The sequence below is a fragment of the Mesoplodon mirus genome (assembly GCF_964341445.2).
Source record: "Mesoplodon mirus genome assembly, chromosome: 8".
Taxonomy (NCBI): Eukaryota; Metazoa; Chordata; class Mammalia; order Artiodactyla; family Ziphiidae; genus Mesoplodon; species Mesoplodon mirus.
In genome coordinates, this window is record NC_138984.1 from 11,856,649 (window position 1) to 11,883,863 (window position 27,215).

The window sequence follows — 27,215 nt, forward strand, 5'->3', positions numbered from 1 at the left end:
AGTGACTGTTCCCTTCAGCACAAGCTCAGAGTTAGGGGGAGTTCGCGTCTCCACGTGGACGGCAAGGAACGCAAATCTAGGTACCATACTAGCCTATAAAACTTTTCCCTAAAAATTCATGTTACTTCTCAGGACCCCAGGGGCTGCCCGGCTTCCTGGGTTTTCCGGGAGAGAGAGGAAAACCTGGCCCAGATGGACACCCTGGCAGAAAGGGAGAACACGGAGAAAAGGGTTGGCCCGGCTCCCTGGGAGACCGAGGAGTGAAAGGTGACAAAGGTAAACGCAGCTAATGGCACAGCGATGCAGCATAGATTGTTTTTAGTGTTTGACCAGAACCTATAAGTATGATCCCTGAAAAAATAAAATAGAACTATCCTGCAGCTTGGATTCTGCTGCTTTTTGAATCTATGGTGTTTGTTTTAGGATTTTAAACAAAATGTATTTTCCTTTCCTCCCAATCTTATCCCATATAACTATGGCAAATGAATTGCTCTATTAATAGAAAAAAATTAACAAGGACTTTGATTTATAGCTTTTGGGTTTCAGAAAACCTTCTCACCTTTTGGGAAGGGGGTGCAGGAAGGACTCCTGGTCCCCAAACCCTCCTTCAATTTTTTTAAATGAAAAAAGCAGTTTTTTTGTTAAGGCCATATGGTCTCTGTCGAAATTACACAACTCAGCATTTGTAGCACAAAAGCAGCCTGAGACAACACGTAAACAAACAAACATAGCTGTGTTCTGGTAAAATTTTATTTATGGACACTGAAACTTGAACTTCACTTAACTTCACATGTCATAAAGTATTATTCTTATTTTGAGTCCCCTCCCCCAATGATTTAGAAGTGTGAAAGTCATTCACAGCTCATGGATTGTATAAAAACTGGCAGCAGGTGGGATTTGGCTCGTGGGCTGTAGTCTGCTGACCACTGAACTGGATGAGTCCGCTTTCATCTGGGCCATGAATTGCATCTCTCTCAAGCTTCATTTAAAGAAAAGTTTCTGTTACTATTTAAAAAAAAGTTTCAAGACCACTGGTGTCAATGTTCTGTGCCCATCCCTGTTAAATATTTACTTTGATCTCTTAGCCATGAGACTGTGGTGAGTGAAGGTAAGATTTCATTTCCAGTGTTAAGAATGAATGCTTGACAATTTCTAGAAACAAGGTTTTTGTCTTTAAAGCCCTTTGGAAAAATAGCCTCATATTTAATTCAAATTATTCTTAGATGATTGATTCTACTATTATTTTTTGTTTTACTAGCCTGTAAATTATTTATGTAGAATCAAGGAATCAGAGTCATTCTCTGTTAGCTTAGATAAGTGATGTTTGCTGTGCTATTGTGCTTCTATATAATTATCCCACTAAAAATATTTAAAATTGGGTTAATGCCAGTGATGTTCTGGTAAGCTGGCTCTCTAAAATAAAGTTTTTTAAAAAGTGCCCTGATTACTACACTACAGTTTGCTGATTGCCAGGGTGTAAATACTCCCACCATAAATACGCTCAACATGACTGATTTAAAACTACCGATGGTTTAACAACTAGTTTACAAAATTCTTGACTTGTTAGTAAGTGGCTCTCATCAAGCTGAGATGAGCCCACTCCAGCCCACATCTACAACTGGATAGTGTTTGCAGAAATCAGGAGAAATACTGTATACCCTTCCTACCTCTTAGAATTCTCTATGTGGAGAACCAACTTAAGTGTCTGTTCTTTTAATGTAAGGAAAATATTGGAGGCTGGTTAGGAAGGGGAAGATAAGGAACTGGAAAATATGAGATGGACAATTCAAAATTTACAGGATAAAGAGATGTATTTTTAAAAAATTTTATTGAAGAATAGTTGATTTATAATGTGTTCATTTCTGCTGTACAGCAAAGTGACTCAGTTATACATATATATATATATTCTTTTTCATATTCTTTTCCATTATGCTTTATCACAGGATATTGAATATAGTTCCCTGTGCTATATGGTAGGACCCCGCTGTTTATCCATTCTATATATATCAGTTTGCATCTGCTGACCCCAAACTCCCAATCCTTCCCCCCCCACCCTTCCCCTTGGCAACTGCAAGTCTGTTCTCTATGTTTGTGAGTCTGTTTCTATTTCATAGATACATTCATTAGTCTTGTATTTTAGATTCCACTTATAAGTGATTATCATATGGTATTTTTCTTTCTCTTTCTGACTTACCTTGCTTTGTATGATTTCTAGGTCCATCCATATTGCTGCAAAATGGCATTATTTCATTCTTTTTAATGGCTGAGTAATATTCCATTTTATATATATACCACAAAGAGATGTATTTTTGACCTGGAACTTTTCAAGCCTGTCTCTTTTTACTGAAGACTCTGAGATGAGTTTGGTTGAATTTAGCAAACATTCAGTGAGCCTTCAGTGTACACCAGTCCCCTTTGCTGGACAAGTTGGGAAAAGAATGTAAAAGGCATGGCCCTTCCTTTAGGAAGTCAATCAACAATGTTGATACCGTGCAATCTATGAACATAAATACAGTGTAGTAGGTTAAATGGGGATTTGCAAACTGGGAGTGAGGAGCTGTAACAGAATAATCACGTGTGTGGTGCTTCCTTTTGTTTTGCTCTTATATAATTAATATCCAAAGGAGCAAGAGGACCTCCAGGATATGAAGGAGAAATGGATATTATTTCTAAAAAGGGGGAAGCCGGGGAACCTGGACCTCCTGGAGATGGTGGATTCCCAGGAGAAGAAGGTAAATGCTTATGTTTTTTTAACCATATCAAATAAGTTGACTTCTTTACAGGTCATTCAAACAAGCATGCATATTAGACAACTTTCCCAAGAAAACTGTAATTCGGAGATTAGGAAAGGTCATTCTTTAGATAAAAATAAAAATATACACTACAGAACCTCCTGGTACTTTTCTTTCCATGCTAAAACTTAGCTGTAGTTCATATGTGTTTATAGATTTGGATATTCCAAACTAGGATCAGTCCAGACAGATCCATGAAATATTGGTACCAGGTTTAAAGTATTCCTGGTTTCGCTGGCTGATCTTAAAATGAGGAGCACAATGACTGTCCAACTCATTTCAGTGGGTGCTACTCAGCCTTCGTGTGCATCCCTTGGGGCCCTTGTTAAAACGCAGATACTCAATCAGCAGGTCTGGGCCCGTCTGCCTCTGACTTTCTAACAAGCCCCTCGATGCCTGCTGGTCCTCAGAAACACCCCAGAGCAAGGATTTTGACAACCATGTTTGTGTTTTCTTTTCCCAGTTTAGACTTAATTTGCATGGGACCTGGGTTCTTTTGTTGGCCCTCTCCTTAACTAGTTGTTAGGGAATAAATGTTTTAAGTTCTCTGGGTAGGTCCTTCCTCATTTGTAAAATGAGCATGTTAAAATAAAGCAGGTGATGCTGCTCATTCCCCCCGGGATAGCCTTGAGTCTCTTCATGGGCGGCTCCTTTTACAGTGAGGTCACGGAAGCCAGAAACCCATTGTGATGAAGCTTAGGGCAGGAATTAGGACTCCCAGTTCCTGGGAGATGGCTTCGTCTCCTATAAGTAGGACCAAGACCCACAGCCTAACTATCGCCTGTCACAATAGTTTAACTATCCCTTAAAGTTCAAGAGATTTCCTCCAAGAGGTCTGTAACACTTCCAACCCCATCAGGTGATAAAGGCCATCCTGGGCTACAAGGGAAGAAAGGAGAGCCGGGAAGCTGTGGACCACCTGGATTTCACAGAGGGGAGCCTGGGAGGAAGGGGCAGCCAGGCCTTCCTGGACCCCCAGGCCCTCCAGGCTCACCTGGGCTAAGAGGGCTCATTGGCTTTCCGGGATTTCCAGGTGACCAGGTAAGCAACTGCTGTTTTGGAAGGAAAGAAATAATAAAAGTTTTCTGCTCTCGGGATGCCTGAAAGTCATCTTACTTTGCCAGTGTACATCACAGTCCTTCACTGGCTTTTAGAACCTAAGGAGTTGGTCAAGGGAAGAATGGAAACTTCTAGAAGGCCATGATGTAACTGTAATTCCGGCCAGTGCTTATGCCTGGTTCCAGTGACATAAATGATCAAGTCACTTACTCCACATTCTACCCCCAGCCTTGTTTAAACAGCTCCATAGAGACTTGCCTGAGGACTGCTGGTTTACCAGAGCAAAGAGTCATCTGAAAAATGACCCAAATTCTAGTTACTAAGCCTTCCTATCCAATTGCAGGCATCATAGATTTTGCTGTAAATATACTTTATCTTTAAAATCATGAGCAAAATACCCCTTGAGAGCCCAGGAAGTACAAAGGTAGTAGCCTACATCATAATTCCTGGAAAATGTATAATATACTTTGCTACCCATCTTTTGGAATAAAATAGATTTTTAAAGTTTTGGGTATAAATTATAACAGTTTATTTCGTATCAATTTGTTCATTCAAAACTTAAAGTTCAAGTGATGTGATGCAGTTACTCTTTTGCAGTCAAGTATTGAGATTCGGATGCCCCCAGTTGGTATCACTAATTCTGGAAGAGTTTCGTCAACTTTTAAAACCTAGATGCATGTAGTAGTATGCTTGCAATGCATTTCCAATTTTCTTTACCACTGCAAATTATAAAAACCAAGTTAGTTCTAGAAAATTATAACTGGATCATGTCAAGCATGTGTCATCTGTATTTGAAATTCAATTACAATCTTATTTCTGTTTCATTAAACTATCAGGGTAAGCCAGGTTCTCCAGGGCCCCCTGGACTTTCAGGAATTGATGGTACAAGAGGACCTAAAGGTATGGTTTGGAGATACAGCAGCCATCCATCAAGCTCATAGTCCTGGGTATTTGTAGCATTGTGAGCAAGTACCTCTGGCATGAAAAGTAAAGTATATCAAACAAACTGCAACATTCAAAGAGTTCTTTTTAGACTCTACTAGATAGTCAAACAAGACCTAAATCATCTATATTTGTCATTCAGATCCAAGGGTACCATATAGAAAACAGCATGCCTGCAGGCACAGCATAATTTCCTCCTTGGTGGGAGTACTCTCAGCTGTCCTTCTAGTGACTGCAGCTCTGTAAGTGACAGCTCAGGTTCCAGGAGACACATCCGCATTGGTGGTCCATGTCCCCGTGCCCCACAGGAGCCAGTATCTCTTCTAAGGACTCCATAGGTACAGCTTTTGGGGACCCAGTTACAAGAGTCATGGTACACAGAGAAGGCCAAGGCCATGACTTCCCACCAAGTGCTAATAGTTCACTTAAGAATTCCTGGGCCACACATAATTTACAATTGAGTTATTTTTACCATAAGCCAAGGGTCAGCAAATGTGTTTTTCTCAAAGGGCCAGATCATAAATATCTTCAGCTGTGTGGTCTCTGCTATAACAGCTGTGCATGAAAGCACACACAGCATGAAAGCAGCCATAGACAATATGCAAACAAAGGGGTGTAGCTGTGTTCCAATAAAACTTTCTTTGCAACAGGCTGCAGGCTGGATTTGGCCTCACAGGCCTTAGTTTAATTTGTGCCAAAGACAGTATTGCCTTGTAACACAACTTGCATTCTACCTTTATCAGGTTTCCAGAGAAATAGGAACAGGAAGTTAGCCCAAGGTAAAAAATGTCCTCAGAGAAAGAGAGGTTTCATTAACCCTTTATCCAGACAAACAAAACAAACAAATTCAGGGTATCTTAAATTGCAGCATTTACACAAAAGCTTTAATATTTTTACTATTTTTGTGTACCATTGGGTTAATATTTTTCTTTAAAGCTACTTTAAAATGACTCACCTTTTTAACCTTAGCCTTAACCTCACTATCTGTGAATTCATAGGCTTGTGGTACAGTTATATTTTATTTTAATACAGATTAAAATAAATAACTTTAAAATAAGAAACAGTAATTAGTGAACCACCTAAAAATCTTCTCCCTTACTACCAGTGAAACATGCTTTACGCTTTGAGAGACACTCCATAAATAACTTGATAATTGCTGTAAGAAAAAAATGAACTGTGAACGTGTATTTATTCAGAAAGAATAACTTAGATCTTCTCTTCAGAAATAGTTACAAATAGGGAAGTTTTCATATTTTATTTTGACATTTTATAGCTTCAGTGTTCAGAACTCAGTCCTCTTCTACTCATCTATCCATTTATTATAGACCCTTGGCCTCTCTCAAAGAACAAACCCATTTCTTCTTTTTTTTTTTTACACTGGTGTGTTAGTTTCTGCTTTATAACAAAGTGAATCAGTTATACATGTACATATGTTCCCATATCTCTTCCCTCTTGCGTCTCCCTCCCTCCCACCCTCCCTATCCCACCCCTCTAGGTGGTCACAAAGCACCGAGCTGATCTCCTTGTGCTATGCGGCTGCTTCCCACTAGCTATCTACCTTACGTTTGGTAGTGTGTATATGTCCATGCCACTCTCTCGTTTTGTCACAGACCCTTCCTCCTCCCCATATCCTCAAGTCCATTCTCAAGTAGGTCTGTGTCTTTATTCCTGTCTTACCTCTAGGTTCTTCATGACATTTTTTTTTCTTAAATTCCATATATATGTGTTAGCATACGATATTTGTCTTTCTCTTTCTGACTTACTTCACTCTGTATGACAGACTCTAGGTCCATCCACCTCACTACAAATAACTCAATTTCTATTTCTTCTTGTTTCCTTCCTACTTGTATTTGGCCGTGTTTGCAAGGAAACGAAATGCAATGAAGGTACTTGGAGTAAAAGCTGTCTCATGGAGCCCGCAGATAAGATAGTTCTGCAGGACCATAGTCTGAAGGAACCTAGCCCTTGGGAAATCCATGGATTTTTCTCTTGAGACTTTTCTCCATGGTCTGTTTTTTACTTACCTGCCTATCAATTGGCTTTATCACTCTCTTTTCAGTATCCTTTCTGGATGTGTTTGGATTGCACTTGATCATGCTCTATATTAGGACATTGTGAAAATGCTTTTGATTTCTGCCTCAATAGGCAAGGGCCTCAAGTTCTTACTTTTTATTACAATTCCTAAAGGAAAGACTGGCTTACTTGGGATGGACCAGATTCATACCCTTCAAACAATTAACCACAATTATGAGTAGGGTCAGGTGGAAGAGAACCTACCATAGGTGTGGGTGGGACCCCTTAAAAGGGGTGTTCGTGTGTAGGTGCTTTAAAATGTGCCTAATTAGCTCTCTTCTTCTCTTGTAATCCCATCAATTTCTTGACCTTCCCTACCATACCATTTTGAGTCCTCAATTTGTAATTGGCTCCCAGCTATAATGTAAGTCCTTGTGTCTGGAAGGATGCAGCAGCAGTGTGGAACAGCTCTGTGGGACTGTAGGGGTCACTGCCTACAATGGCCTACAACTGCCTACAATGGCCTACAAAGTGCCATCTCTTGTGAAGTCATCAATAAGATGACTTGTGATTTCGTTTTTTTACAAGGATACTGAGTTGAGCTTCCTTGAAGAGAGCTTGAAATGTGATTGCAGCAGCTGAAACAGTGACAGTTTCTGCTTTCTGTTTCTAAAAAACAACATAAGGATACTCAGTGCCAAGTAATTTCTTAAATAGATACCTAAATTTGAAATTATTTTAGAAAATTTAAAATTTTAAACTTATTAAGATCTATAGTCTCTTATGACTGTTATGAACTATAAAATAGCATGTGTGTGTGTGTGTGTGTGTGTGTGTGTGTGTGTGTGTGTTTAAATCACAGCTTGCATCTATGTTTCTATTTGTTATGTAAGAAAAAAAAAAAGCATTGTTTCAAAAATCCTCTCCTGGAACATTGAGGATAGACTATAAAAGGAAGTATCATGAAAGTTATTAAGTCACTTGTAGGAACAAAATTAAACTCTTAAATAATGTTATGTGCATTTTATCACTTACAGGATACAAAGGGGAACCTGCAATTCAGTTTGGCCTACCTGGTCCAAAGGGTGAGCCAGGTAGCCTTGGATATCCAGGTATAGCTACATACTTTTCTAATTAAAACAAAAAAGAGTAAGTTTGGTTTGAAAAATAGTACAATTACTTTATCTTCCTAGCTAGCAATGGTTGTATCAGTATTATATTCTCCCTTCACTCTTTAAGATACCTATCAGGATTATGTATAAGCACTGGCCTAGGAGGACACCAGGATTATACACCAGCAACTCACCATCTTTTCTCCACCATGGCTCCCATGACCTAGGAAGTTAACAACACACGTCCCTAGGCATGTCCACATTTTGGCAGGGTCAAAAATGATTATTGCAAGCAATTAAAATTTGGACTGTTTTGCAAATCTATAACTAAAAATGATACATTAACAATAACCACTCAGCTGACTACAGCTGCAGGTTGTCATTCCAGCCCTTTCTTTCCTACTCGGAAAAGCATAGGCGAGGGACTTCCCTGGGGGTCCAGTGGTTAGGAGTCTGCACTTCCCTGCAGGGCGCACGGGTTCGATTCCTGGTCAAGGAACTAAGATCCCACAAGCCTCACAGTGTGGCCAAAGAAAAAAGAAAAGCATAGGTGAATGCTCTGAGGAGTGCAGTTGCTGAGATATGATTGAATACCTCATTTACTAAGTATCTAATTTACTCAAAACCAAACCAATAAAACGTAAAGCCTCATCATCAACAACAAATCTCCATCTTTCAAAACAGCACTTCATTTATCAGCAACAATAGATGTGTAATTCCTCAGAACAGATTGTGATGTTCCAGTGAGTTTCTGCTCTCCGGTAGAGGTTGTGGCTCGTTACAGTAGACGACCCACAGCTGACAAAACATACACATGCTTTTACTTAGTAATTCCACGTGTAAGAATATATCTTAAGTCAATAATAAGACAAATGTACAAAGCTCTGTGCACAGGGATATCCACTGCCTGGAAAGAATTTGTTTCTCCACAGATGATTGGTTCAATAAGTGATGCCCAGTGTCATTCAGCTGATAGTGGACAGGTTAGAAGCCAGGCTCGTATTTAGATGGGTCCACTGTAAATTAAAATATCTCATATTAATAGTTTTGTGTATTACCTTAAAATTCTCTTCGGCAATGGCCATGTTTCATTCCATACAACAGAAAGAATATCTGAGCAGAACTATTATGGGAAATTTTATTTCTTTGTTTTTATTTATTTATTTACTTACTTTAAAGAATAAATCAAATTTTTTATTATTTTTAACTTCAGAAATTTTATAGAGTTTGAGTTGTCTTTACACTCTATAAATATCCACAATTCAGTAAATTATGGACACTGGGAAGGAACATTTAAAATCAGGAGAATGAATTAATCTTTGTTTTTATACCATAAGATTGCTAAAATGGAAGTCTAACAGAAAAACAAGCTATTGCACTGGCAAAAACTTCCTTTCCCACTCCCTTTCATACAGGTCTTTTACCTCTGGCATGGTCAAATAGATTTAGATAATATACTATTTTAACTGAAATGTACAGCTTACGTGTACATTTGGAGGGGAAAATAGCTTTGAGGTTAGCATTGTGGAAGCTCATAAAAAGTACCAGAGGGAGGTCTCAGAAAGGAAAACCACTGGTTCAAAGTCAGCCTCCTTTACCACTGAGCATATGGTCTTGGGCAAGTTGCTTATCATCTTTGAGCTATTTCCTCACCTGTAAACTGGCCCTATGCATATTACAGGTTGTTCTGAGGATCAAATGAGATTCCTTGAAAGCAATTTATAAACTAAAAATTGCTACACAAATGTAACGTGTAATTCATCATTGTCATCATCAGTCAGCAAAACATGAAGAGATTTTTCCACACTTACCGGGTATTTTTATGTAAACCTTTAAGATAGTAAGATTTTATAAGCTAAAAGGAGTCCAAAATGGAAACCTTTGATATTACCTAATATTGTAAGTTAAACATCATAGAACTGAGTTATTTTATATGTAGGCTAACTTTTTCAAGAAAATTTGCCTTGGTGTAATTTCTCTGGTCTCATGTGGTTGTCACCGTTTAAATGGTTCCCTTTCCCAAATGCTATGGCTTTTGCTTAAAATTTTAAAATTACATCATATGTTATTCATAGAGTTTACCTAAACATGCAATTTCCATTGCCTTGAAAAAAGCTGCATTGAATTTGAACAAGCCTGTCAAGAAGGCGTAAATCTGCAGCCTGTCTCAGGGGATTTTATATGATTGTATTGGGTTCAGTTCTACCTCCCTTTTCTCTATTTCAGAGAGAAAATACAGTACAGATTAACTCACAGGTTCTGTTCTTAATATAACTGTGATTGGAGAGGCAAGGCTTTAATATTTCAGTTTTTTCATTTGGAGGTGGGAAAAGGCTGCCTTACCTTTACCGCAGGAATATTTTCAGGATGAAGAAAACAATACACAGTGAAGCTCATAGATCTTAAATTTGATTGGGAACAAGTATAGACTAACATAGGCTTATTTCTCTTGTGTGTTATAATAAATAGTGACTATGACCTCCATGGGTTTGTAAATACAGAACCATATATTTTATTTGCAGATTCAACTGGTCATTTTCAGCACAGACTAATGGTTTATCCTACAAAGATAAATTGTATTGATATTAAAGTCATACATTATAAATAAACACATGGGGAAGTCATCTTCTCTAGTAATCAAAGAAATGTAATTTAAAGTAAGTCTGAAATATCATTTCATCCTTACTAAATTATCAAGAAAACAAATCAACAAATTAAAAAGTCCTCAGTGAGCACATGGAATTATGGTCTTGGGGCTGTGTGTGGGTGACATGTGGGGCTGTGAGCTGGTAGAGCATTTATCCAAACCATTTGGCAACCTCTGTCAAGAACCAAATGCTGAATGCTCTGTTCTAGAAGACTTAAGAACAGTTGGGCCTTTCTCTTCAGCACATCACTGTCCTGAGAAGGGGACTGTAGTAGGTGTTTTTTAACCTAATAGATGTATCCACCAGATGTAATGTGTGGTTCTGGAATGGGACCTGGTGTGGACTAACCAGCTGTGAAGGACATTAAGGGGATGATGGAGAAAACTCAAATATGGAAGGAGGATTATATGATATTAAGGACCATTATTAATTTTCTTGACTGTGATCATGTTACTTTGGCCACATAGGAAAATGTTCTTATTTTTCAGACTTACCTCCTGAAATATTTAGGGATGAAATTCCACGATGTCTGTGATTTACTTTAAAATCCTTGAGCATTTAAAAATGCATTAAAAAGAACAAAAATATCAGACTGTGTTACCTAAAAAGTCTACTCTTAGGAGTTTTTCCTGAGGAAATAATTTAATAGGAGAAAAAATGGATTAAAGATGTATAAAGATCATTACGCATAACAGCAAGAGTTAGAAATAACATGGATGGCCAACAGTAGAGAACATTAGATTAATTCATTTAATTAGGGTTAACTCAATAAGCTATCAGCCAGTTATTTAAAAACAGTAATTAGGAAAATGATATCAAACTTGGAAAACTACTTATGATACAATGCTAGCTAATTAAAAAATCAGAATAGAAAATTGTAGGCCTTATTTGCACATTTGTTATACATATGAAACACTGTGTTAAATTGGTGGGATTACAGGTGTTTTGTTTTCCATTTTTCCTTAATGTTATCTTTTCAACAGAAAAATTGTACATGTAAATAAGTAAGAATAGAAAAGAAAGAGCTGAAGTTGGAGGTTTTATAGATTCACCACCTTGAAGAGCAACTACAGCTACTCAGATGTTTGGTCCTTCTTTCTTTAGGACATTTGGGAGAACCTGGAGAGCAGGGCTTGCCCGGTGTTCAAGGACCTGGAGGACCACCCGGAAGGCCAGGACCGCCTGGCTCCTCTGGATCAGCGGGGTGTCCAGGTACCTCGAAAGGAGCCTGGAGAGTTCCCGGGCACTCATCTATCTCTTGGTGTAGGGGAAGAAGCTGACCCTGCCATTTCCCCGACCTGTGACTTTGGACAAGTCACTTAAATGTACTATTCCTCACCTGTAATTTGGAGATAGATCAATATCACTGAGTTGGTCTGGGAGTAAACGAAGACAGCACCTGTCACGCACCTAGGAAGACACCAGGCACCAAGTGATGGTCTGACAGAGGAAAACTCCTTTCCAACCTTCCCTCATGCACCTACCATTCAGGAGGCTGGTCTCCTTTCCTCCTTTAGACTTAAGCCAAACAGCACACATTCAACACAACATTTTAACAGCTCCCCCTCTTGCCAATTCAGAATCAAGTGAGCATTTCGAAGCATAATTGGCAACTTTAATCACTCAAGTGTATTTTCTCCTCTTGAGATTAAGTTAGGAGGTCTAGAAAGAAAAAGTAATAAAACAGTATCCCAGTTACCCATAGATTAAGAACATAGATGACCTTCCCATTTCACGAAACTCATATCATCTGGGTGTCTGCAAAACCTCCCTGTCGTCCTCAGGTAATCCAGGGCTGCCTGGGCTGCAGGGACATCCAGGAGAAATGGGGGATCCTGGGCCAAGAGGCCTTGTGGGGGATCCAGGGGCACCAGGTCTTCTGGGAATAAAAGGTAAGTCAAAAGGAGGCCCGACCCATCAGAAAGCTCCAGCCAGTGATGCTCCCACAAGTTCACAGTGGCTTTCTAGCACCCTAATGACACACACTGGGGCCTGGCTCTTCCCAAGGGTGCCTGTTGCCGCCTCCTGTTCTTTCTTACTTGGGCAGCACTTGCCTGGTCTCTTGACCCGCTCTACCAAAATGATGCTGCTGCCCACTCATTTTTTTTTAACATCTTTATTGGGGGTATAATTGCTTTACAATGTTGTGTTAGTTTCTGCTGTAAAACAAAGTGAATCAGCTATATGTATACATATATACCCCATATCTCCTCCCTCTTGCGTCTCCCTCCCACCCTCCCTATCCCGCCCCTCTAGGTGGACACAAAGCACCGAGCTGATCTCCCTGTGCTATGGGCTGCATTTCCCCTATTGTTTTCCATGATGTTCCAGCCTTTTCATTTATTCTTTCCCCACATAGTCAAGCTCCTGTTGTGTCCTAGATTCTAGGACACAACTAACTGTGTGATACTAAGCACACAATTTTGAAGAAAATAGACATGGTTCCTGCCTTCACAGAGCTCACAGTTTAGTAAGGGAGACATATTAAATGTATTTTTGTCATTTGTGCAAAGGAAAAGGAAAAGAGTAAGATGCTATGGAGAAAGAGGAATTAATTTTTATTATCTTTGTTTGATAGAGAAACATTTTTTTCCTGGTTAACTTTTTTCCCTTGAAAAGTATAGTAGACTGGTAATAATATAGGTCTGGTGGGATAGAATAGAATAGAATAGAACAGAATAGAATAATTTGTTATTAACAAATATTCATGCCCCTCCATACAGCCCTGGTACTTATTCCTTTTCAGTCCATTTCTTTCATTTTAGAATTTTTTTTCCCCATGGGTACCTTGTGTATACCTCTAGGATAACACTTACATTGTATCATATTTGTTTGTTTAGAGGTCTTTTTTAAAAAGCAAGAATCATTTTTTAAAATTGAAGTATAGTTGATTTACAATGTTGTGTTAGTTTCAGGTGTACAGCAAAGTGATTCAGTTATACATACATATATATATATATTTTTTTCAGATTCTTTTCCCTTATAGGTTATTTAAAAATATTGATTTTAGTTCCCTGTTCTATATAGCAGGTCCTTGTTGATTATCTATTTTATGTGTAGTAGTGTGTATATGCTAATCCAAAACTCCTAATTTATCCCTCCACCCCTTTCCCCTTTGGTAATCATAAGTTTGTTTTCTATGTCTGTGTGTCTATTTCTATTTTGAATATAAGTTCATTTGTATCAATTTTTTTTTAGATTCAACATATAAACAACAGCATATCATATTTGTCTTTCATTTTCTGGCTTACTTCACTTAGTATGATAATCTCTAGGTCCATCCTTGTTGCTGCAAATGGCATTATTTCATTCTTTTTTATGGCTGAGTAATATTCCTCTGTGTATATGTTACCACAACTTCTTTATCCGTTCATCTGTCAGTGGACATTTAGGTTGCTTCCATGTCTTGGCTATTGTAAATAGTGCTGCAGTGAATGTTGGGGTGCATGTATCTTTTTTGAATTATGGTTTTCTCTGGAAATATGCCCAGGAGTGGGATTACAGGATCATATGGTAGCTCTGTTTTTAGTTTTAAGAACTATTTTTTGTATCCTTGGTACCAGTATATTCCTAGTAAGTCTGTTGGTTGGTTATTGTAAGTATTTATTTATTTATAGAAATAAATAAAAATTTAAATATATTTATAAATTTAAAAAATTTTATAATTTTATAAATTTACTTTTATAAATAAATACAATTAATTAATTAATGGAAAAATAGAGAATGAACAACTGAACAAATAGCTATGCGGTTGAGAGTCTGTCCTCACTTCGATCAGTAGTTGAAGGGTCCAGCCTTACTTGGTAGATTTCTATAACTGAGACCCCTCTATCTCCTTCCTCCTTTTTCCTCCCACTTACCTTCTGCTTGTTGGCCCATACATACACTAACTTTTGGTAAAATAAAAAGTACTTCCTCTCAAAAGAATTGGAAATCTCTTCTTAGGGGCTTAGTCAGTCTATTGTTTTGAAAATCCAAGTAATGTTTCTCCACACACTCACCTCTTCACTCATCAGCTAGATTTCAAATAACTCCAGTTTTCCAGCAAGTAGTAGTGTGGTGGTAAGTATTACCTGGTGCCTCTGTAGAGAGGGAAACCATTTAGTTTGAAGAGTTGGTACACTTACGAATTTCTATGCAGCCAAATAACTAGACGGGAAAAGTTCCTACCACAAGATAAATTTGTACTGTTCCTCTTCCTCTCCACTGGCATTTTTAGTAATGTGAAGTATAGTGATTGGTGATAAATTTAGGGTTCCAAGCAAAATAATTTTGTATTTTTAAGAGTTTCACTGGTTATTGTGGCTGTTTCCTGTCTCTGGCAATCCCTGTAGCCCTGGCGGGATATTCTTTGATGCTCTTTTGAGTGTCTGGAGGACAAAATTGATAAAGAAGCAAAAGAAAACGTTTTCCATTACTTTACTTCTACTGCATCTCCACTTCTTCCTCCCCTCCTAGTTTAGTGAAATGGCAAGGATTTTCAAGTGTCCTGGTGCCATTTTATGCTCTCAGTTTGACTAAAATGACAAGGTTCATGTTGCTATTGTTGATTCTTCCTCCCCTTGAATTAGTTCGCATTTATCACATAACCTCAGTATGATATGTTATTAAAAAACTAACAGTTAATGAATTTGACCGAACAACAAAATTATCTCCAATTACATCATAATTCTATGCTATGAAATAATAAGTTTGTTAAGAAGAGAAGGTGAGAAAATGAATATATCAACCCAAATATTCATACCAGTGCACAGACGGTTGCTGCAGTGATGCTTCCTGACCATGCAGGGACACTGTTTCCCTGCAAACAGCTCAGTCTTTAAAAAAAAAACCACAAAACAGTGAAATACATTCCTAGGAAATGAAAACATCTCCAATATAAATCCATTGTTGCAGTTTATCATGCTGATAGAAAAATGAACCACACTCGGGCAGAAACACTTTGAACTGAGAAACTAAATATTTGAAGTATGTTCTAAATAAGTCAAAGGGACTGATTATCTTGTTTGAACAAACCAGCTGCTGAACTCAAAGTTGTTTGCTCCACTGGAACAAGCCATATGGACTCTTGAGTCTTGCTTGTGTTCAATCAGATTTAAACTTTAACTTCAACATATGTAAAAATGGCTTGATGCCTAGACTTAAATTTTCCAGTACCTATGCCTCTAAAAGGAAGATGCTCGATTTCCTAGTTAGGCATTCATATAAGAATGTAATAATGGAGGGCTTCCCTGGTGGCTCAATGGTTAAGAATCTACCTGCCAATGCAGGGCACATGGGTTCGAGCCCTGGTCCGGGAAGATCCCACATGCCATGGAGCAACTAAGCCCGTGCACCACAACTACTGAGCCTGCACTCTAGAGCCCATGAACCACAACTACTGAGCCTGCGTGCCACAACTACTGAAACCCACACGCCTAGAGCCCGTGCTCCGCAACAAGGGAAGCCACTGCAATGAGAAGCCCGTGCACCACAACAAAGAGTAGCCCCCGCTCACCGCAACTAGAGAAAACCTGCACGCAGCAACAAAGACCCAACGCAGCCAAAAATAAATAAAATAAAAAAATTTTTTTAAAGAATGTAATAATGGAAACCTAGAATGATAAGCTTTAGCATGAGAATGTGTAAAGAATGTGGACTGGGTTATTTTGGTGGGTGGCAGGTAAACTATTTCATAAGAAAAAAGCACCTAGAAATGTCTTTTATCAACATAGAAATGCCGGGCACCTTACAGCTGTGAAAACCACAGAAATATCCTCCCTCCTTTTCTGCAACTAGTGTCCTCCCTCTCCCGCCTCCACGGCACTTACCACTCTTGAGGTAATTGCCTGTTTGTTCTGTCAAGTCAGGGATTGTTTCTCTCTTGCTCCCATTGTCTGGTCAGCTCCTGTCACTAAGTGCATTTGGGGACTGAAACTTCGCTGTTAGGGGACCATGTCTTAGGCTCTGCCAAGGGGACACCCTTGGTAGGCACTCGTGTATTTTCTGAATCAAAAAAGAATTCTATCTTATTTCAGAATCTGTTTTGATAACGTTTTCCACTTCGTTCAACCTTTACCTGTAGTCACAAAGAAAGGTCTCTCTTTCCCTTTGGCTTTCAAGTTAGGGTGACCAGCTGTCCCGTTTTGCCTGGGACGGAGGGGCTGCTCAGGACACAGAACTTCTAGCGCTAGAAGTATAAGAAAGTCACCGGCAGTCAGGGACGAGTTGGTCACCCTAGTAAAAGTGTTCACCTGTTAAAGGTCCCTGGGGATAGAGTAGCATTTTCAGGCTTTAGAACAAAAGAAAACCTCAGAGAGGGAATCCAGTCACGAAGAGTCAACTGGCTCACATAGATAAAAGCTGCTATTATGATTATGGCTGGGGTGGGAGAGTAGATTCTCCGACTAGAGTGGGGGCACCCTGGCCTGTGAGTGCAGCAAGATCTGGCCTTAAATGATGGTTGTTAAGCCCGAGGATGACCAGAGAGGTGAATAGAAAATGCTCATTACCAAGGAATGTGCTTTGTGAGACTAATTGCCTCTCCTCTGCCTGGTATATATTTTATGCATGAACAACTTTTTGATTTAGAGATGGGATGGATAAAAAAGCTTTCAGTAAAAAGGAAAAATTGCCCTTAAAACCCTACCCAGATGTAGCTGCATTCAATGTAGAAAGATAACATTGCGTCAGATCAGAGTCAGCCAGTTCAACAATGGCGAGAGGCTGAGGCTGTGACAGTGCAGGACCTGGATGTGTTGATGTGGCAATGGAGAGTTGGCAGGAGCTGAGACGTGCCACCCCCAGCCAAGTCCCCAAGCCATCAATCTTGGTAGCTTAAGCTGGAGATCAAAACACAGTGAAATAGCAGAGTAGTCTCAAAAAATGTCTTATCATTTCAGATAGATGTCAATAAATATCCAGATTTGGCAGATTAAGAAGGTCTGTGTGTTCTTTTGGTGCAAACTTGAAACATTTGCTCATAAATAGGAAAGAGAATGGGAAAATAAGCTCAGCCAGAACTGATAAAAGTGGTTAGGAAATAAGAGCTTTAGGGAAAAAAAGAGTGCATTCCCCCCGCCCTGCTTTTTTTTTTGGTGCAAGACAGTATGGCTTATTCCCACCAACCTAACGTTTAGATTTTAAAAATAGAATAACTCTGTTTCTAGTACTGATAAAAAATAAAATGGAACCAACTAACTGTTCCATCATCCAGTAAGAAGTGTACAGGGGACTTGCTTTAATGAAGAGATAATAATTAGCACTTGAATTCTTTATATGCAAATGGATAGTACTAACTTCCCCAAATCTTACTCATCCGATAAATCTATCAATGAAAGATGTGACATGCAAATAGAGATTGCAATCTACCCTTTATAGCTTTCTCTCCACCTGTTCAATCCCTCACCCTCCCTGTTCCACACTTGGTCATTCACTGAGTCATTCATTCACTCACTCATTCATTCAACAAACATTTATTGAGCACCTACTGTGTGTCAGGAGTTATGCTAAGTGGTGGGATAGAACAACTAATAAGACCTGATCACGCTCAGTTAATTCATCCAATGTAAACCAGCCACCGCAGACAGGACTGTTGTACAGAGTAGGATGGGCCTGGCAGAAGGGCACTGAGGGACCTCTACATAGGTGTCATGGGGGTAGATGAGGGGCACTTCTCTGTGTTCATCATAAGCTGAGGGTGTGATTATCACTAATTCGAGGGCTGGGACCCTTAACTGAATGAATGGTTGGCTGTGTTCTGAGGGGCTTTTAGCCTCAGATGAGAAAGAACCATTTCTGGATGGAAGATCCATTAATGAAATAGGAAGGTTACCAGGCTTGGCCAGGGGCTGAGGAGAAGATTCTTTCTCCCCCACCAATCAGTGGGACGTGGGTGGAGCACTTGGCAGAAGCTCAGCAGCTAGGAGATGTTCTATATCTGTTAGTTATCTGCCTCTTACCCCCTCTCTCCCTCCTTCCCTTTACTTGCTGCCTACAAATCTATATATTTATATATGGCAAATATATATAACGTATTATATATATGCTATATGTATTATATAAATATAAATATCTATATATTTATCAATCTATAGATTTATAGGTGTTCGGCTTTCAGTGACAACTTATGTAAAGTCAGATTAGTAGATGGCTCCTTAGAGAACTATATTGACACCTGACAGAAGGTTCTGGAAGAAGATGCAGACATCAGCGAGATCCTGTCTAATCACAGAGAATGGAGTTTTCATGATCATCATGAAATAAATTTACTAGTTGCCAAGAGGCATCAGAGTGGTTCTCTTTGAAAGAAGAGGTGGCAAAGGAACAGCTGCAGCCACACCTGACCTGCAGGCCTGTTCTTTCTGAGTAACACGGTGCTCAAAAAAATCAGTAGGGTGTGTATTCCCCAGTGTGCCACCGTCCCCACCTGTCCTTAACTGTCTTACTACCTTTATCCAGATGGATTCTGAAGACACTAGGATCTGCAGACCGTGGTGGAACGGGAAGATCCTGGGCCTGGGAGGAAGGAAGAGGGCGTTTGCTCCCAGCCAATCCCTTTCCTTGTCTAGGATCATTTTATTGTTGTAAAATTGGAGGTCCTTTCCTATTCCAAGATTCAGTAATTCTAGACTATGTCTGATTAGAAAGAGAGCGAAAGGAAGAGAGAGCGAGGGCTTCATGATATGGTCATAAACCAACAGCCCTGTGTTAAAACCAAAGCAAGTTATGTGATAGGATATATGCCCGGTTGAGGGATGGCGTGGGAGTTTGGGGTGAGCAGATGTAAGCTATTATATAGAGAATGGATAAACCACAAGGTCCTACTGTACAGCACAGGGAACTATACTCAACATCCTCTGATAAACCAGAATGGAAAAGAATATATATATGTGTATATATAAAGAAAAGTATGTGTTAAGCCATCTTAACAGAAAACATCCATCAAATGAACGTATTTAGTGATGACCACTGGCATGGATTCTGCTTTGATAGTGATGTTCAGAAGGTGAGGTCTCAGGCTTCCCTGTTGGCGCAGTGGTTGAGAGTCCACCTGCCGATGCAGGGGACACGGGTTCGTGCCCTGGTCCGGGAAGATCCCACATGCTGCGGAGCGGCTGGGCCCGTGAGCCATGGCCGCTGAGCCTGCGCGCCAGAGCCTGTGCTCCGCGGCGGGAGAGGCCACAACAGTGAGAGGCCCGCGTACCGCAAAAAAAAAAAAAAAAAAAAAAATGAAGGTGAGGTCTCCTGGTTCCTGCCTGGAGAATCTGTGGGTCCCCATCAGCTAACCCTCCCCTGGACTGTGCCTGCAAAGTACAGCCAGAGGATGTACTTTGTGTACTTTGTGTCACAGACCTGTGATGTGTTTCAGGTCCCTCCGGGTCGCCCGGCCTGCACGGCTTGCACGGTTTAAAGGGTCAGAAAGGCAGCAAAGGCACTTCAGGTAAGAGAAAACCCTTTGCAAGAGGCTGAACAGCAGGCAGGGGACCCTGAGAGTCCGCTGGTATTTCCTCCCTTCACAAAATTCGGATGCGAAACTAGGGCAGTGGTTTAGCTTAGATTCCCAATGTTGGAACTGTTTTTAGTGCCGGTGATGACATAAAAAAGACACTCGAGAAAACCCAATTTAAGCAGGAATGGTTGGTTAACAGTGCCTTTTGTTGCTACTGCTTGTGACTGTCTATTAAAAAATACTCTGAATAATCGCTTAGGTGGAGCTAGCTTTCAAAATGTTACGAAGAACCAATAAATAGTCAGGAATTTGGGGTATTGTTTTGTTTTATGTATAGTCATGCCAAGTACAACCACGTGGGTCTAATTAGTACTCCTAGCATCCTTCAATAGCCTGCTGCTAAAACAAATTACCTGAACAAAATGCTGTTATTTTTGATACCACAAATAGGCTAATCATCAACATCTTAGCTTGCTCCATTATTTGGATAGAATGCACATTGGTGGCATTCGTTTCTCAGGAAAAGAGCTCACAATCAGACAAAGTAGCTGGAATCAGACATGCAGATTTGGGGGACTGTTGGAAAAGGGTTGGATTGCTGTGCTGCATGGTTTGAAGCTATTGTTGAGGAGGGGCAAAACCTAGATACAGTTTGGAAGGTCAAGAAGTAATTTACCTCACTTAGGATTCAGTTGGCGGCTCTTCCAAATAGCCTGGTAAAATGTGTGCCCTCCCCAAGAAACCAGTGATGTTCTGCCTTTTCATCGTGAAACTGCACATTCCTTCTATTGATTTGCCGGTTTCCACCTTAAATTTCAAACCAGTTTATTCACAATCACTTATCGTCGGATCTCATTCGTTTCACTCTTTCCCTTGTAGAGGTTGAAGGGTCAGTATTGTCACTAAGCTGTTGTGTTTTTGAATCTGGGAAATAACCATAAAATAAATCAAAGCTATGCTGGACAAGTGCGACGGGTCATAAGACAGGAGACGGCGACCCAGGAAGAGTGTGCGGCCATCTGGGTCACCGTTAGAGCCACTGTTGAGCCTCAGCAGGACCGGCAGCATCCCTGTCACATGCCTATTTGGAAGCAGTTCCTTTCCAGGCCCCACAGCAGGGACACACCAGGAGAAGATGCAGTGCTAATGCTGTTCTCCTTGTTAAGGTGCCCATAAAATGGGCCCACCTGGTCCAGTGGGAATGCCCGGGCCAAAAGGCGAGACAGGAGACCCTGGGAGCCCAGGAATTTCTCCTCCAGGACTTTTCGGAGACAAAGGTCCCCCAGGTCCCCCAGGTAAGAAGCAGCATGCTTTGCCCTTCTCTCAGTAACTAAATCCAAGCCTTCCAAATGTAATGAGACTAACAACTGAACATGTCCCTTCTCAGGGAGACCTGGACCGCCTGGTCCTGCAGGTGCCGCAGGAAGAGCTCTTGAGGGTGACATTCCGGACCCGGGTCTGCCTGGAGATCAGGGACCTCCTGGCCCCGATGGTCCAAGAGGTATGAGAAGAATCATGGCAAAGGATGGTGATGCTCCTTTCCTTAGATGCTGCCAGCTCTGTGGGGATGGAGGAGCAGAGAATGGCCGAGTGGCGGGTTCTCAGGACCATACCCAGGACCGGTGCCTAGGCCCCTCACGCTTCTGTTTCAACTCCATCGGACCACCTCTGACTCAGAGCAAGCCTTTCCCGTTGTCGGCTCGACGCTGAGCAGGAGGGTGCACAAGTGACGAGCAGGAGGCCATCTCATCCTCCTCGTGGGTCTCAGTGTCCTCACAGAGAGCACTGCTTCTGGCCCAGGGTGACAGGACCCAGGCCTGACTCACACACAGAAACAGTCTCCTCATGTGCTGCTAACATTACATGTTATTCCTCGCGTCACTTCACTGGGACAAACTCTAGCCAGTCAATATTTAACAAAGTAAGACTGGATCAGAGATGGTCAGGGGGTTGGAAAAAGAGTGTGGCTCAGTGCAATTTTTTGCCAAATGCAGGCGATCACATTCCTGCTAGCTCACAGAACTCTTCCAGAGAGACAGAAACCTTAACATCTTCAGAATTTTAGTAAGGGTAGGATAAAATATATAGTTCTCTTTTACACTGAGAAAAATAAAAATGCTCAAAAATATGCTGAGAAGTTTAGAAGCTAAGTGGGAATTGAATTTGGGCTCAATTCCCATGTGTAGACTCTGGTTTTCAAATAGGATTTTAAATTTAATTGAGCGGATATTCCTTTTTCATCAGCCAGATTTTCTTAAAAGCCTATTATCTCTCTCTCTGTCCACCCATCCATCTACCCGTACATTCATCTACCCATCTATCCATTTACCCATCCATCCACCCATCCATCCATCCATCGTGTGAAAGCAGCAGGATGGCAATGCAAAACAAAATCATAAACTGATAACTGCCAAAAGGAGTGGCTCTGAAGGGAAGGAAGGCTTTGCTTAGCTCATTTTGTTTAACAGTTACTAACAGACTATTCACACCATTTCTCAGCTTGGGCTCCATTAGACATACTGTTTCACCTCTGATATTACTGACTTACTTACTCTAATTCCTTGCATCCCTTGCTTTGTAAGCCATTAAATTCCTTTCCTTAAGAAGCTCTCAGGCAGCCAGCGTGCACGTTTGACTGAAAGAATCTTTTTGCCTACTCCCTGTGGTCAGGAATACCCGGGCCTCCAGGGCCCCCTGGGAGTGTTGAACTTATGAAAGGTGAACCAGGTGACTGTGGTCTGCCGGGGCCTCCAGGTCCCCCAGGCCCACCAGGCCCTCCAGGACGCAAAGGCTTCCCAGGATGCGATGGAAAAGATGGCCAGAAAGGTATGAATGCAAGTAGTTCTTTAAGTAGTACTGGATGACTTTTATTATTTAGCCCTTAAGGGTCTGGGGTATGCACCACTATGGGGTATTTCTCATTTCCTATGGAAATAGTGACTACATTTCCAAAGTGTCCTGACTTACCCAGAGTCCTAAAATTTGGGTCATAGTTGGACAAGTAAGAAGAAGAAACACAAGTTCATCTTTAGCCCCTAATAACATACTTGATAATCTTCTGGACAAGAACTAAACAATAGAAATTTAATGCAAGCTACGTATGTAATTAAAAGATATAGTAGCCACATTTTCAAAGTAAAAAGAAACAAAAGAACTTTTCATACTTTATTTTATTTAACGTAATATATTCAAATATTATTTTAACATAAAATCGATATGAGTTATCAAAGGGATAACTAGGTCTGGTTGTACAAACCTAGTTCTTATCCCAAATAAGACACTCCTTTCTGAAATCTGTTTTGTATTTTACACTTTTGGCACAACACAACTTGGACTTGCCAATGTCAAGTGTTCAATAGCCACATGTGTTTAGTGGCTTCTGTATTGGACAGTTCCCTTTTAGACTGCTGACTTTGTCTTTTTATAATCACAAAAGAGTCTCCATTACTGAATTCCCCCAGTATTTAAGGCTAAAATATTTATTTTAACTAATTTTTACCTAACTGCTAATAGTTGGAGACCTTAGTTTTTGGTTACGAGAATTTTAGAGAATTATGAGGTTCGTAGGATATTTTGTTGAGAAGAGACCAATAAAGCTTATCCATTTTACCTCCCTTACGTCATAAATAAGGAAGCTTGATACCAGAGAAGCAAACGATGGGCTTCCCTGGTGGTGCAGTGGTTGAGAGTCCGCCTGCCGATGCAGGGGACACGGGTTCGTGCCCCGGTCCGGCAAGATCCCACATGCCACTGAGTGGCTGGGCCCGTGAGCCACAGCCTCTGAGCCTGCGCGTCCGGAGCCTGTGCTCCGCAATGGGAGAGGCCACAACAGTGGGAGGCCTGCCTACTGCAAAACAAAACAAAACAAAACAAAAAACCACCATGAGGCCACCATGACTAGAATGCAGATGGCATCCCTGAGATTGTGCAGTGCACAACATATACAATAGTACACAGCAATCCTCTTCGCTTTTATTAGCAATAAAATCAGTTTTAGAAATTGTGGAGTATATCTGCAGGTATTTGGGCTTCCAGTTATTAAGCCCCAGAATTGGACAGACGCGTCTAGCACTCTATTCACCAAGAGGAAGGAGGAGGGGGTTTGGCTATACAACCTTGTTCCTCTTCCTAATAAGATACTCCTCCTCCCCAGTGGCTTCCCTAGAGAATGAGCCTTCACCTGGAAATATACTTCAGGATTAGGGAAAGAGCAAGCCTTATAAATAACAGCAACATACAAAAGGATATACAAAGAGTTAGAAATATTGGAGGAGCTACTAACGATGCTTCTTAACTCCCATTCCAGTGGGCATAAGGGTCAAAGAGTGCTTAACTGTTAAAAGGATGAGGGAATTTCCTCAGTTTACCTTGCTAGACTTACACAGTGAGAAATACTTGATCTATTCCATAAATTTTTTTTTTTTTTTTTTTGCGGTACACGGGCCTCTGACTGTTGTGGCCTCTCCCGTTGTGGAGCACAGGCTCCGGACGCGCAGGCTCAGTGGCCATGGCTCACGGGCCCAGCGGCTCCGTGGCATGTGGGATCTTCCCGGACCGGGGCACGAACCCGCGTCCCCCGCATCGGCAGGCGGACTCTCAACCACTGTGCCACCAGGGAAGCCCATATTCCATAAATTATTAAGAATCTATAGAAATACAGTGGTGAACGAATTAAAATAGAGTCCCCACTAATTAAATTAAACATAGGGTTTCACCGGGGAAGACGTTCCCATTTCAGGATCCATCTGTATTAACTGAGGTAAAAGCTCTGAGTGGTGGAGCACACTTCTCCAAGTGCTTATCAAAAAGCAAGTGGACTTGGGTTGGGATTCCAGGGAGGGCTTCCCTGGTGTGATCTGCACACTACAGAATGAGGGCACTTGCTGGATGGGGGGAAGGAACAGTATGTGCGAGGCACTGAGTGGCTGGTGTGGCTGAAACAGAGAGTGAGGAAGAATGGGTGGGAACTCAGGGCCGGGTGGTCTCCAGACAGTGGAGCATCTTTCCTTATTTTTCCTTTCCGTGTGGTCCTTTGACTGTCTCCAGAGAAAGTTCAAGATGACTGGGCTTTTCATTCTAATTTAGTTTTGTCTTGGTCATGGAACAATTTTCCTTAGTCCAGTTGATGGATAGTTATGTTTCCTTCAGACAGAGGCAGCTCTTCTCGACCTTGCAGAAGAAAGTTGGGGTCTATTCTGCACTCTGAGTCTGGCTTTGCCCTGCATTTTGCTGGAGTGAACCTCTGAATTCAGTCCATTGAGCTGTCATTATCTTTATATTGCTTCCTTCTAGTGCCCTCCTTTTTATATGTTACTTTTAGGACCAATGGGATTCCCGGGGCTGCAGGGGCCACCTGGAACTCCTGGGCCACCTGGAGAGAAGGGTTTACCTGGACCTCCAGGCAGACAGGGGCCCTCGGGTCCTCCAGGTAAGCTTCTAATGCCTAGTCATCTCCACCCAGCAGCCTACATACAGTGTTTTGTTTAAATATTTATGATGAGGGTCATCTTTCAGAAGGTAATTATTCTGAAATTACCAGCAAATTCTAATAAGTTAAGCTCTTTCTGATAAAGATTATGTTTATCTCAGGCTGCACTACAAAGTCTCAGGTTTGTTAAACTTATTTATTATCAGAGCAAGTAAGTTTGAAAGTTAGGAGTTGCTTTTACATGTACTATTTCTAAGGTAAATATCCATAAATCTGTGTTCCCTCAAACAAGAGGGAAAGACTGATTTGATTATTGTATGTGAAGACTATATATTCAATACCTGCCCCCAAATTCCCTCCTATCCATTCTCCTAGATGTTTTATTGAACTTTTCCTGTAAAGTACATTAGTTGTTATGAAGATGAAAGGCTATTCGATTTAAGCTCTGTAGACAACAGGTTTTCATCAGAGAGTCAAAATAAGCAAAGGAAGGGTTGGAAGGGCAAACAGACATGTATTTGAGATTGGCAGAAGTAATACCTTTGAAGATCCTAAATCAATACTATGGCAGTATGTTGTCAGTTCAGAATATTTTGCAATCTCGTAAATTAGCACTCTAGTCCAAAGAATAAGTAAACTGCACTGCTTTATGATGGATCACAGAACAACATGACAAAGAACTTGTACTATGATTCATCTCTTATTTCCTTTCTGTGCATAATCTAGAAAATTTGGCAAATTAATATGGAATTTTCAGAAGCCTTCGAATGGACGGAATTTCTACATACATTAAATTGGGGCATATTTGTCATAAGAAATCAACTCGTATTTTATATTGTGCAAGGGAGTTTCACTCCAGGTCTTTCTAGATATGAAAACTCCATTAATCATAGATGTTCTTGTCAGTAACATTGATGTGGACTTTTTATGTAAATAAGTTGCTCTCATTCTACTTGTCATTTCACTTTTGTCCTAATTCACACATTTATAATCTCTTTCTGCCATATGAAAATCGTTGTGTGGCCTCATTTTTTGGGCTTTGGATCTCTCCAGGTTCCAGAGGTAAGCATTGCTCTAAGATGAATAATTTCCTCTACATCTCATTTGCAGTCATTTCCATACTTCCCTTTTTCACTGTATGTGTGAGTGCAGCTTTGTTACATTTTTTAGATGGGGTGCTGTAATTATATTAGGTTTTAATGCCTTTGCTTCCTTGTTACACATATGGTAACCTCATATTAGAGTGCCCCAATGCTGAGCCTCATTACAGGTTGTCAAGGCGGCGTAGAGACTCAGCTTATAGAATTTCAATTCAGGCACAGAGTATGAGTGCTTTCTCTGTGAAATGCTACAGTACATACCAACGCAGGTTTCCTTTCTAAATTCTACAATACAAATACAGAGAACGTCCCTAAAATAAGTAGAATCAACAACATGAAAAGCTGGGTCCTTACTAGTAAGGACCAGTAAGGGGCTGTGACGAGCCTTTCCCATCACACCCAAAGTCCACTGTCAAGGAGCAAGTTTCTTTGTGTGTTAAAATGAGAATGCCATTATGCTTTTCAACGAAGTGTTCACTCAGTCCTCCACACTGCGAAAGCAACCTATGATTTAGTGTCTGGCATTTTTAAAGAGAATAAAAAGTTTCTCAAAAGAAGAAAAGAAAAATCGTGAAAGTGTGCATTTGTTCTTTCCAGGCCTCTGTTACTAACCCTAAGGAATGTTGCCCTGAATACAGACACCATTTATTATTTTTAGGGTCCTTACAAGAGATACCTCGGCCCCTTTCTT

At 40.6% G+C, this 27,215-nt stretch overlaps 1 protein-coding gene across 2 annotated transcripts in view; it reads left to right on the forward strand.

The window, feature by feature from the left end:
• COL4A4 (collagen type IV alpha 4 chain) overlaps positions 1-27,215 on the forward strand; it is a 130,696-nt gene that overhangs the window by 82,734 nt on the left and 20,747 nt on the right. For both annotated transcript variants that reach the window (XR_014294856.1, XM_082630478.1), the window contains exons 31-42: positions 133-276; positions 2,625-2,732; positions 3,652-3,833; positions 4,688-4,751; positions 7,844-7,918; positions 11,671-11,778; positions 12,351-12,458; positions 19,916-19,987; positions 21,163-21,291; positions 21,384-21,497; positions 22,667-22,822; positions 25,317-25,424. Coding sequence is in view for 1 of the 2 variants with exons in the window: in XM_082630478.1 (XP_082486604.1) it covers positions 133-276; positions 2,625-2,732; positions 3,652-3,833; positions 4,688-4,751; positions 7,844-7,918; positions 11,671-11,778; positions 12,351-12,458; positions 19,916-19,987; positions 21,163-21,291; positions 21,384-21,497; positions 22,667-22,822; positions 25,317-25,424 (1,368 nt within the window). In the remaining variant the exon portion in view is untranslated. The remainder of the gene's footprint in view (positions 1-132; positions 277-2,624; positions 2,733-3,651; positions 3,834-4,687; positions 4,752-7,843; positions 7,919-11,670; positions 11,779-12,350; positions 12,459-19,915; positions 19,988-21,162; positions 21,292-21,383; positions 21,498-22,666; positions 22,823-25,316; positions 25,425-27,215) is intronic.